This window comes from Vicugna pacos, chromosome 15, assembly GCF_048564905.1.
Source record: "Vicugna pacos chromosome 15, VicPac4, whole genome shotgun sequence".
NCBI lineage: Eukaryota > Metazoa > Chordata > Mammalia > Artiodactyla > Camelidae > Vicugna > Vicugna pacos.
The window spans coordinates 16,719,681-16,732,201 of record NC_133001.1 but is presented as its reverse complement, the minus strand read 5'-3'; the positions used below and the strand labels follow the sequence as shown (position 1 = coordinate 16,732,201).

The following is a 12,521-nucleotide window of genomic DNA, read 5'->3' as shown; positions in this document are numbered from 1 at the left end:
CACAGCACTTATCAAGATCTGACTCTGCTAAGCATTTGTTTCTATTTGTTTTCCTATATTGGAATATAAGCTCCGTGAGGGCAAAATTTTGTGTTTTGCTTGTTGAATCCTACATTTGTAGAACAGTGTCTGCCTCGTATTAAGCACTCAGTAAATATTTATTGAATGTTCAAAGAACTACTAATAGAACCTTAGTTTTTGAAAGAGAGAATAGCTTTATTAGAATGTTTATGATTTTTATAGTTGTGTTTAATGTGACATTGGGTTTACTGTATCAGAATCATGTACATTTAGGTAGAGGATTAATAATGAAGACCCAAATTGTTTGAAAGCAGAGTAATTCCAGTGGCAAAATGATTGTAGCATTTGGGCAATAATCTTAATTGTGATGGAATTATCATGACGCTAAGTAACTTATTAAAGACCTAGTTTATTTTACAACTAGAACCTACTATAAATGTTGAGTATATTCTTAGCTAGAAAAAAATTCACTTATATAGTATCCAACCAAACCATAAATTTACTGGGGCAAATAAAACTAGCCAGTTTGGTCAAAATGGGCAATATGTGCATGCCATTAAAATTCTGAGTTGAATGAAACTGGGAAATGAGAAGGAGAGCAAGACAAGACTTGGGATCAGGACAGTTTGAGAAGCAAAAGACGATTAAAGGACCTAAGTATCATTAATATTTCTCAGAAATTATGATTTCAAAATGAAACATTTCTGTTAAATAACTTTAAAAATCATAAGCATATAACATACTTTAGTAAAACTTACCAGGAATTAAGAAACCTGAAGGCATAGTTTCTTGTTCAAAATATGAACCCAGAATAGCTCCAGATAGTGGCTTATAGATGGAGAACCTTTTTTAAAATACAAAATCCTATGATTTTGTATTAATTAGCACTTATCAGCTTTAACACTGACTGTTAGGATATCTAAATGGATTTTTTTAAATTAAACAATTGACTTGTTTTGCAGGGTGTAAGCTGAATTAAGTTCCTGTTACATTTGTGTTCAGAGTATATTGATTTGTTTTGCAGGGTTTTTTCTGTGTAAGCTGAATTAAGTTCCTGTTACATTTGTGTTCAGAGTATATCAAATGGATTTTTCATTTTTCAGGTGCTATTTATGGATCATAGATTTTATAATTTTAAAAAATTGACAACCTGCTTCTTCTCTTTCTTTAAATGTATTTACACTTTCGGCTGCTCTCACAATACCACTTTCAGCTTTGAGGAAAAGATGACCTCTACTTTTAAGCTCTACTTGTACACTGGGTCCCTCCTTCTTTCTCCCCATCTTGTTTCTGTACCCTCCTGTCACCATTTAGTGCTTTTCTGTGTATACACATGGTAGACGTTTTCTCTAGCCTAAAAAAGGTGAACACCTTTCCTACCATCCTCATGCTGCTTCCCATCACATTCAGACGTTTGAAATGCTTTCAGCCTCCATTTCCTCACTTCCCAGTCATTCTTTAGCCCATCAGTCTTTCACTTTTATCTCCTACCATTTTCATATAATATTCTGGGAAGAGTGACCAGAGACACCTCTCTTGTCAAATCTAGTGTCTTTTTTTTTTTTTATCAGTCCTCACCCTGCTCGACCTACCCATCCTCTTGACATCCTTGGATGCTCCTCCAAAGTTTCTGTGGTAGACAGGATTCCCGTCTGAGGTTGATTTTCTTTCCAGAGTCTCAGCCCCCATCCTCAGTTGGTGCTGTTTCCCCCTGGGTGACCTCGTCAGTGCTCAGAAAGCTTCACCTTTCTCTCACGGTACCTGAATGCCTTTACTCCTGTTGCAAGTCTCTACTATCATTAATGGCATTACTATTTACCCTGCCGTCCAAGCAAGATATTTAATAGGAATCTCAAAATCATACTTTATTTCTTTTCTCCTTCACACTCCCTCAAGAGTTACCAAATCCTTTTGGGTCTGCCTCCTAAAAATCTCTTGCATTTGTCCTTCCTTCATTCCTGCTGCTTTCTTAGTGTAGGCCTTCATTTTTTCCCCAACAAGAATCTTTTCTCTATTGCTCCAGTTAAAAGTACTCCATTCCTCGCTATACCATACCATATAGATAGCATCCCTTGAAAAAACTTTCAGGCCACTAGGCCTCCATGCCTTTTACATATTATCCACTCTGCCTCTGCTCTTTACAACCACAACAGATGGTCTTTAAGACAAGGCTTCTCCTCTGAAGTTTGGTCATGCCTCCCTAGCTGAGTACAGCTTTCTTCATGCCCCTATTGCAGAACTCCTCACTGAAAAATGCAGTTATTTAAAGTCTGTCTTATTCACCTTTGGGACTCCATCACTTAGCACAATCCCTGTCATAGTTGGTGCTGAGTAAATAGCAGCATTATTAGAGAGGGAAGGGTGAAATTGACATAGGAGTCATTATAGAAAATGTGGACAAGGATATGGTTTTCAAAGGGAAAAGCAGTGATGCCGGGATTACCAGACTCGTGAAATACTTTTCTCTCTCTCTCCTGTAGTGTCGGCTGTATTTGGTAGAAATTTTATAGTTACTAAGACTGTTTCATAATCTCTGACCTTGCTGCTTCTCTCTCTGTTGTATCTGTCAGGTTTAATCTTAATTCTCCTTGTTGTATTTTCTTAGCACCTTACCCTGGCACAGAAACACCAGTATTTATGTAATCAGTCACCTATCACATTTTTGAATATCTAACGTGCAAAGCACCATATCAGGTGCTAGAAATGACACAGGTGAATGAGACCAGTCTTACTCTCAAAGATATCAGTCTTTTTCTTTTGAGGGATAACCTATACAGTAAAGTGGACTAATTTTAAGTGTACAGCTTGATGAATTTTTACGTATGTAAATAATCATATCTGGCTCCCCAGAAGTTTCCTTCATATCCCTCCCCAATCTACTTTCTCCTCAAAATCACTATTCTGATTTCTGTCACCAGAACCCACTGTCTTAATGGCATTTTACATTGGTAACTGGGGTTCCCTACTCAAAACCTTAGTGAACAAAAACAGCTGGGTTGTCAATTTCTAACTTAATACTTCAGAAAAACTAATTATACTGCCCATGTTAGGAGAGACTTGGAATTGATGATGCAGGCTGCCTAATAGCACCAAATAATTTGTTGTATTATATCATAAATTGATTTATTGAGGGATGAAAAATAACTTTGTGATGTTAAATAGCATAAAGAAATGGAAAGAATAAGTAATTTTTAATCAAAACATCTGGGTTTGCATCTTCAGCTCTGCCACTTAGAAGTTATGTAATATTTAGCACTTTACTGTGGGCCTCTCCCAAATATAAAATGCATATAATTTCCAGCCTACTTATCTCACAAAGTGTATTGTATTAAATAAAATAATGCATAAGAAGCAATGCTGTAAAATATACAGTGCTAATCAAACATTGTTAATAAACCGACATCTGCATAGATCCTGTGGCCTTGATTAATCTCTAATCCAAACATTTCTTCCAGTTTGCAGAGTGACAGAAATCACTATGGATTCAACTCTTTAGTAACAACCCCGAGATGAGATTCTCTTTAGAGTGGCTAGCTGGAAGGCCTTCATTTGGCCTTATTCTTTCCAGACCATTTCCTATTATATAGTGAAGATAAAATCAGTAACTTCCAATTCTGAAATTCTATGATTCTTAATTTCTTTACCAAAGTTGACTATGAATTGGGAGTAATACGACTATCTTACTAAAAAGGAGGCTCATCATAGCTAATGAAGTGGCTACTGAAAGATTTATGATCTGTTTTGTTTCTGGAGATTGACTTTGAGAGGGACAAAATTAAGGTGCTTTTTGCATCACATATAATAGAAAATTTCATGCTGTTTAACATTATAAGCCTAGGAGTGGGTAGTGAATCAGAGATAAATATATGGGTTGTCTGTATCCATTTTATGCCTTTGTTTGCCTACGATCTAGTCAAATTAATATTTTAACTAATATATCTTAGCAGAGTTTAAAGTACAGACTTAACATCAGTGGATAAGATCAAATCTCAAGCGTAATCGTGTCTGTAATTTTTTTTCATGCATTCAAAAATATAGACCAGAAAATCCCCCAAAACTAAAAAGCCCCAAACCAAAGACCATCATGTCCCCACTACCCTCACTAATAAAACAGATACAATTTTTAAGCAATATTTCTTCTAAATGTTTTTTTCTATTCTAAATGTCCATGGCTTTGGGAAAAAATACCACCTGCTAGTAATTATTTAAAGGGAGTAGAATTTATCATACCCTAATATTCTTATCTCTTACTTCTACAACTTCAGTTTACTATTGGACTTTTAAAAGTTTAAGGAATTACCAAAAATTCATTAAACCCCTATGTGTGAAGAGTAATATACAGTAATTAGTACAAAATGTTGGTATTTCCGTATATCAAGTTTTCAGGAATATTAGCAGATAAATAAAATATAAATTTTGTTAAAAGTATCAAACATTCATCTTGCCTATTTTTCTTCTTAAACTTTAATCAGAACATTACAGCTTTGCATAAAATGTAATAAAAAATAGATAAGTTGGAGTATTTAGGGGTCTCCTTGTGGAATTCAGTTTCAGAAGACTTTGTTGGTAACACACTTGATTTTATTGGATAACTAGCTGAAAATGGTGGTCACTGGTGCACAGTTCAGGTAGCTTTGAGTTGGAAAGGAAAACACAGTATTTGGGTATGGGCATTCTTAAACGCATGGTTCAGATCAGATGAACCCTTTTCAAGATGACTTCCATTTTAAAAGAATGTACTTAACAATACTATTGACTATGATGAATCCAGATCCCTGCAGAATGGCACTATTCCAGTTTTTTAAACTGTTCTGAGTGTTTTTATATAGTTATTAATGACTGTAATGAATCTGGGTGCACTGAAAAAAACTGATTTTTAAAAGTTCTCAGGTACTGTTTAATTATTTAAGGTTAAGTGTGATATCAAGATGTAATCATTTTTAAAATGTCAAAATACCTTCTATTGTACAGAATATTTTATTACCTTTGTATGTAATACCTTGTATACAGTGATTTTTTTTCCTTGGAAATATAATAAATGGAAAAAATTCTAAAACCCTTACAATTTGTACCTATTTGACTTTAAAACTATCAGTGAGATTTTCTTTATATTTATAGCATCCTCCTTACAGAGAAAGGTAGTTTTGGTTGCTTAGAAACATTAGACATCTTATGGACTGCTACAGCTGAATATACTTGCATATGTAACTACTGAAATGCCTTTTTAAAAGATTTTTATTTTCTGCCTTCCTGACTTATTTCCTGCCTGTCTCTGTCCCTTGCTGAACAATTCAAGACAAAAATCATTTGCTTATTCTGAGCTACGTACAGGTAGGTATTGCCACAGGGGGCAAAGGTGGTGGCCCAGTGTGGAGCCTGAGAACATCTGAGGGTAGAAGGGAGGAGAGTCTCAGTGATCTGGAGTAAGAATGCAGTAATAGGAGACTGGTTACTTATAATGGGGACTGAATCTATTAAGTAAATATATTAAGGCTAATAGGAGCCAAATTTCTCACTATCAGAGAAAGAAGTTACAAATATGCAAAGGGAGAAAACTAGAATAAGGCTGGAGTTGGAAGTACTGGTATAAACTCATATTTTTCAGAACAGGTGGATAAATGCATAGTGCACGCACCATGAGAGGGCTTGGGAGCAGCAATGCCACAATAACGATGAGCACACCTAGTGCCCAGATCTTTTTTGTAACTGTCATTTTCCATGAAAAGGAACCAGTTCCTCTTAGAGAAATAGCCCATTCCAAGGCTGGTGCAGATGAAATACAAGATGCGCCTGGAATATCTTTGTATTAGAAAGAACAAACATGCTCCAAGAATAAAGACAAGTTAAAAGGACATGGGGGCCAACTTGAAGGGGCACCCACTGGCCAAGTCAACACTTAGAAATCAAAATAAATGTTGGTAGCAAATTATAAACCATCAAATAAAATAGGAAGCCATGAATCCACAAGAAGGGAAAACTCTACCTTTCAGTGTAATGCCAACCAGTAAGTGTAAAAGGAACGGTGGAATTAGAAAATCATTTGATAATCATTGTAGTAATTAATTCAGATGAAAATCTTCAGTGAATGCTAAAACTAGTGAATGAAAGTTTTATGGTGTCCCTGTAAGACACTTATTAAAGGAGAAGAGTAACTATAAAAGTGGAGAAGCTTGGCCCACATCACGTCTTCATTTACTGATCAAAGCACAATCATCAGTAACTGCAATAATCAAAACTGTGTGACATCTGAGAAGATGCAAGAAGATAGTCTCTTCTGTGGTATTCTTGCTGGAAAGGTATAACCTGAATCTAATTATAAGGAAACATTAGGCAAATCCAAATGAGGAACAGTCTACAAAATAACTGGCCCGAAATCCTTAAAAACGTTAAACTAACGAGAGTCAAGGAAAGACTGTTTCCAATTGGTGAAGACTAAAGGGACATAACAATTAAATGCAAAGTGTTATCCCTTGACTATGAAGGACATTGTTGGGACAACTGGTGAAACTTGAGTGAGTAATATCAGTGTAATGTCAGTGTTAATTTCCTAATTTTGATAGCTACGTTGTAGTGAAGTAGAAGACTGTCCTTGTTTGTAGGAATCACACACTAAATGTATTTGGGGTGATAGGCTCATGGTTAAGGGAAAAAACACTCGGTACTTTTCTTGCAACTTTCCTGTAAGTTTGAAATTATTTCAAAGTGAAAAATTAAATTTAAAAATATTATAAAAGTATTATTTTCTCTGTAATAATAAAGGGTATACTATTTTTTAAAAAATCAACTCAGAAAGGCTTACATCAAAGAATAAAGTCCCAAAAGAAAATATCTAAGTAAGATGTTTTTCTATTTGGAAATAGAAATTTAACTTCTAAATTGATTTCACATAACTTATAAATGTAACCAGTTATCTTACTTGGGAAAATTTTTCATTTTACCATTTAAAAACAAATTTTCCAGGTAGTCAGTATTTTTCCTATACTAAAGCACAGATTATATTTGGGAAGAGATACTAAGCACAAAGGCCCTTTCTCTAAGTGTTACTTAAAGAGACATTTAATTTATACAAAGCTATAAGAGATCATAAAACTAATTTTAAAATATATATATAGGCAAAAGTTAAACTATATAGTACTCTCATTACTTAATGTTACCAGTTCTCCTTAAAGACCTCGTTAATTTTTAACAATCTGTGTCTCAATATTATGTGAACATTTGGAATAAGTATTTATAGCTAATGTTTTAAGCTTTGCTTGAAATTTTATATAATCCCAGGAATAGAAATTTGAACAACAGAAGTCTTCTGATTTAAGTTTGCTAAGGAGATTCTTAATTCTACCATTTGCAGATCCACTAAATTCAAAGCTGAGCCAAAAGGGAACACACAAAAGACTATTTCCCAAATTATTTAAATCTCTTTTGCAGCAGAATTTTCCCAGAAACTGAGAAACAGTCACACAAATGTTCTTACCTTTTTATCAAAAATTTATTTCTATTATCCCTTTCTCATTTTCTGGCATCAAAAATAGTGCAAAATTATTTGCTATTATTTGCATATGAAATTTCTTCGTATCAAACCATTTTCCTGATTCCTAAGGTGAGTAATATACATCTTAGTATTTATGAAGCATGTTTAATGTAGAGATGGGAAATCCAAAACTATCCAAGTCACATGTGTTCTAAAATAAGCTTTGATAGTTGAATCAGGGCGATGGAAATTGCACTTAAATCTGAAATTTTAATAAGACTCCTTTCTGAAACTTTTCTCTTAATGACCCATCTGTTTTCTTTAGGTTTTGCTTAATGTTTTTTCTCTTCATAGTATCAACTAATGATTAACTTATTAAAATATGGTAGTCATTTGAGAGCATATGAAATTTACTTGGGCTATTTTTTGGTAAGCTTGATTTGGTATCTAAATTCCAAAATTCAATTTTCATGGTTATATGCATTAAAATGACATCCTTGGGTGCCTCCTTCACACAGCAAGTGCTCAATAATAAGGTTTATAAGAAAGAACCCTAGAGACCAGGAACCTTCAGTCCTAGTCCTAGCCATGGAAGTAACTGACAATTTTCAATAAATCAGTTAATGTCTATTCTTTGGTTTTCATATTTATAAAGTAGAGATGATAATATCCTATCTCCCTGGTGAAGATGTCTGAAATTGGATGATATATTGAAGCACTCTGGAATAATAGCAGTTTACCTTTGTTAAGCAATCTCAATTTTTCAAAATCTTATCTCTGGGATTAAAGTCATTGAAGGCACTTATGTCTCATTTAAAAGGTTTATCAAAGTCTCTTACCATGTTATGCCTCAACTCCTAAGGTTTCTCTTTCTCTCCCCCAGGAAATGTACTGACAATTTTAGATAGTCAAAATAGTAATAACTTGGAATCGTTAAGATTTGTGACAGATCACACCAAAGAGTATTTCTGTTGGTAAACAGCTTGCTTGAAGCTTACTGGGAAACATATTAATGATGTCAGACTTGTATTTGATATCTTAGTATATTATAAGGATACTGTGCTGCATAAATCTAGATATAACTTTTATGAAGATAATTTTTAAAATTCAAAACATGATTTTAAAAGTGGTATCTCGCTTGTGGCGGGAAATTTTGCTAAAAGAAATTACATCTCAAGATTATCAGAGAATGTATCCTGTTTGTATACCTTTCTAAAAAAGAATTAGGAAAGAGAATGGTTTCATAATTCATAGTTTGACTTGTGCGGGGAGGGGGAACAAGAAAAATCGTAAGACATCCTAAGAACAATTCAACACAAAATATATACATACATAGAACCTGAGATGTTAACAACAAACTTAAGAATATATAGATCAACATGATCCAAATGGTTTCCAAGACACCGTTATGGTGGGTAAACAGCCAGTTCACAGTGCATGCCACATGGATGTCCACATCGTGCCGGAAAACCCTATTCTGTTTCCAAATTTAAAAGCTAGTCATCCAGAGCAGGGGGCCAATCAACATCTACAGACTAGAAGGAAGAAAACAAGTCATTAAAACATTACTGTTCCAGTAAACATTTGCTGGTAATGCTGTATAAGTTTAACAGTTTTAATATAATGCAACAGAAGAAACTGTATTGGGAGAAAAGAGCCATTGAACACTACAATTGAACACTCTTAAGATCCACTCTAGGACTTGGATTCTTGGGCCTGAAGTATGTTCCTAGATTCCTGAGTATCTGGTTACTCAGCTAGTTAGCCAGTTATTAATTGTACCTTTTGACCAATAAGAGACTAGAAAACATTTAAATTTTTTTAACATTTTAAGATAACACTATCTATGGGTAAAGTAGCAAATAAATTCAGGAGGCAACACCAACTTTCCCTCAGAAGTCTCAGCAACTTTTAGTCTTCTGATCATTTTCATTTTCCCATCTTGCATTTAACAATACTCAGGTACTCTCTACACTTACAGTCTTGTTTGTAGCTTAGCAACTAAATGTGAAATAAATGATTATGAAAGATCACCTGGAACTAGAAATGGATTAGAGATCTTTACATGTCACATATAAGTCTAGCAAAATTCTTGTTTCTTTTAAAATTGAATTTCTCTATCTCTACTCATCCTGGTTTGGCTCTTTTGGAACAAAACCTTGATCTCTGAGTCATAATGGAATTATAGCAGCAGACTGTTTCGCCCCTACATAAATAATCATGTTCCTGGCATTAAAAGTATGAAACTGCATTTTGCTTTAACGAGAAGGCCTATTTCGAAGTTAATTTTAAAAGTAATTAAATAAATAAAAACCACACAACTACTGTACCCATGTTGTTTTTTGAAACTTAAAGTTTAAAACCTGAAATAATTTACTAAAAATGATTTTTTAAATTAATCTATGCATCACTACCAGATTTGGAAATTTTTATTAGAAAAGCCCAGATTTACAACCCATATATAAATTAATGGGTGCTTTCTCAAGCCTGAAACCAAACATTATTGATCACAATCTTGTATGTGTTGAGGGCAGGGGAGGGTAGAGATGTTTGTAGGGTTTTAAAAGCTCTAAAGGTGATTTCAATGGACAGTCAGGGCTGAGAAAACTTGGCCTGTGGCCCTTTGACACTCTTAAGCTAAGAAGGCTCCCTGCAACCTTGAAGGTACCACAGGAGGTGTATAAAATCTAATCTGAAAGCACTTCAAGAGAATTGCTGGTAAGACAATAATGTTTCAGTGATCAATTAGATTACCATGGCTGTTTTCACACTAGGCAATTATACCAAATATACCCATTTCTTTTTATTTATAACTGATATTATACCCAAGTGCAAACTTTTTTTTTTTGGTGGGCTCAATTCCTAATCAGTTATTCACCAAAAAGCACAATTTGTGACTCAATACCTATTGATGCTCAAATGAGAAAAACAGTTATGGAGAAATGCCTGAAAGACCCATTCATTCCATTCTTCTCATTATTTAAGAATTTAATCTGATTTCAATTCAGACTATAAGAGTAGAGAATTTGGACAACATAGAATCCTTATAGAACTGCTTTTTTTTTTTTATAATCATTGGCACATCCCATTTTCTATCCCTGTCCTGAATATGTGTTTCTAAGTAAGCTCCCTTAAATTCTTTATAAAAGAGTCCAAAGGATATATGAAGGGCACATACAACTTCATTTCCTTGCTTGATTTAAGAGCTTAGATTTCATGTCATATTTACAGCACAGTTAAGTAAAGTAGCTATATATTTGCAAGGATCATAATGAGAGCTTGTTTAAAAAAAAAAAAAGGAACACATCCTGATGCTAGTCTCTCTCTGCAGTATAATGCTGTGAGATTTCAACCATTTTAAAATACCTATTAAAGTGAATAGCACTACTTGGCTTAATGCTAAAAAGCATAACCATGGCTCAATTCAGTGTACAAACAGGCAGTTTCGCAACGACATGGTTTACCTCAACATCCAGCTCAAGAATGTCTGCAGTCACATCCATCAGCAAGCCAATGTTCGGCTTGGTTCTCCCAAAGTCTCCATGTACAAACTCTTTAATGTAGCTGGGGTTTGTTTAAGGAAAAAATGAAATGAAAAAAGTTTGTTCTTAGACGATAAATAAAAAGGTAACACCACAATATGCTAATATTATGTTCTCTTTACTTTCCAATAGTTTATTCACTCTACTTTGACCAAATGTTTTGACTCACATAATTATCTAGTCTTCTTTGCTAAACTCCTAATTATTTAACAATTGTCCCTTTTCTCTCACTTTATAGAGTGCTACTTCTGAGTAGCAATGATGAGGGGAGATAACCAAAAAGCCCCAGAATAAAAGTCCAGAGTGGTTTTTTAATTCATAGCCAGAGGGATAAGGTATAAGTCAAATGAACTAGTTCAGTATACTGAGCAATATATGTGAAAAATTCACATTTTTCTGTGTATAATCACATAGTATCTGAAGTTCTAACAAATAGTATTTCTTGGCTAATGGCTTAAGTACATGTACATGGCTGGTTCTAAAAGTATGTTAATGAGATTGAAAAGACATTAGCTTCTTCAAAAGACCATTGCATTTCTTCCTAGCACACCAAAATAAAAGCTGAAATTAGATTAAAAAAATTTTCTAATCTGTGATTCCTTTGAAATTACATCTACAATAGGCAAATGTGCTCCAAATAACAAAGATACAGTGGTCTGCCCACTCGTCTAAATATATCATGCCTTGATCCAAACTGTAAAAATTTAGATTTTAGGAGTAAATAACCTATACTTGTTTCAGCTTAGTCACTTCTGGGGTAAGAGCAGGGGAAGAAGAGGGCAGAGAAGGTTGATGGAGAATGGCAGGCAGGCTAATTACAGCAATATAGTGAGAATGCTATTTGGTGACTAAAACTTTTTTTCCCTTATCATATCCAATAAATGTCATTGGTTTTTACTAGTTAGAAGGCATCTTATCACATCATGCTATTGGATCACGAAAAAATATAAAACTGAGAAACAAACAAGGAGCACCTTTGAAAAATAAACTAAAGCTAAGACTATGGCAATTTCCTGATACATTTTAACCAGCAACTCAGATCTGATACAAAACCACACAAAGCAGGGTAGCTTATGAACAAGCAATCAACCTGGGACTCTTCTCTTGTTATGGGCCAGTGGCCAAATACAGTGACATCACTACATAAAGTAAGGCCACTTCCATCTACCATCCCTCTTTAATTATCTGGGGGAAATGCTCAAAATGCTGAAAGGACCCAAATGTGGTTATGAATATGTGACTTGCAAAATGTTAAAGACATGAATCAATGAATCAATCAAAGTGTTCCCTGAGTACTTACTATGTACTCAGCATTATGTGAGATACTCAATATTTTAAAGTTCACATTGAACTGGCTGTTACCTCATGGTTTAAAATGTCACTTTGAAAAACATAAGTTTAATGTGTAAGAACCCCTCAGACCAAAAACACCTCCAACCCAAACCTTTCCCTAACCGTTCCTAGATCGATCAAGTTCAACCTCTTTTCTA

General features: G+C 34.3%; 1 protein-coding gene across 3 annotated transcripts in view; it reads right to left on the bottom strand.

Annotated features, from left to right (window-relative positions):
• Positions 1 to 7,491: 7,491 nt before the first annotated feature.
• The window catches only part of PUS10 (pseudouridine synthase 10), a 54,941-nt gene continuing 49,911 nt past the window's right edge, over positions 7,492 to 12,521 (bottom strand). For all 3 annotated transcript variants that reach the window (XM_031675640.2, XM_006201482.4, XM_072937694.1), the window contains exons 17-18: positions 10,954 to 11,053; positions 7,492 to 9,024 (exon numbers count right to left, since the gene is read on the bottom strand). In XM_031675640.2, the coding sequence (XP_031531500.1) occupies positions 8,986 to 9,024; positions 10,954 to 11,053 (139 nt within the window). In that variant the 3' untranslated portion in view covers positions 7,492 to 8,985. The remainder of the gene's footprint in view (positions 9,025 to 10,953; positions 11,054 to 12,521) is intronic.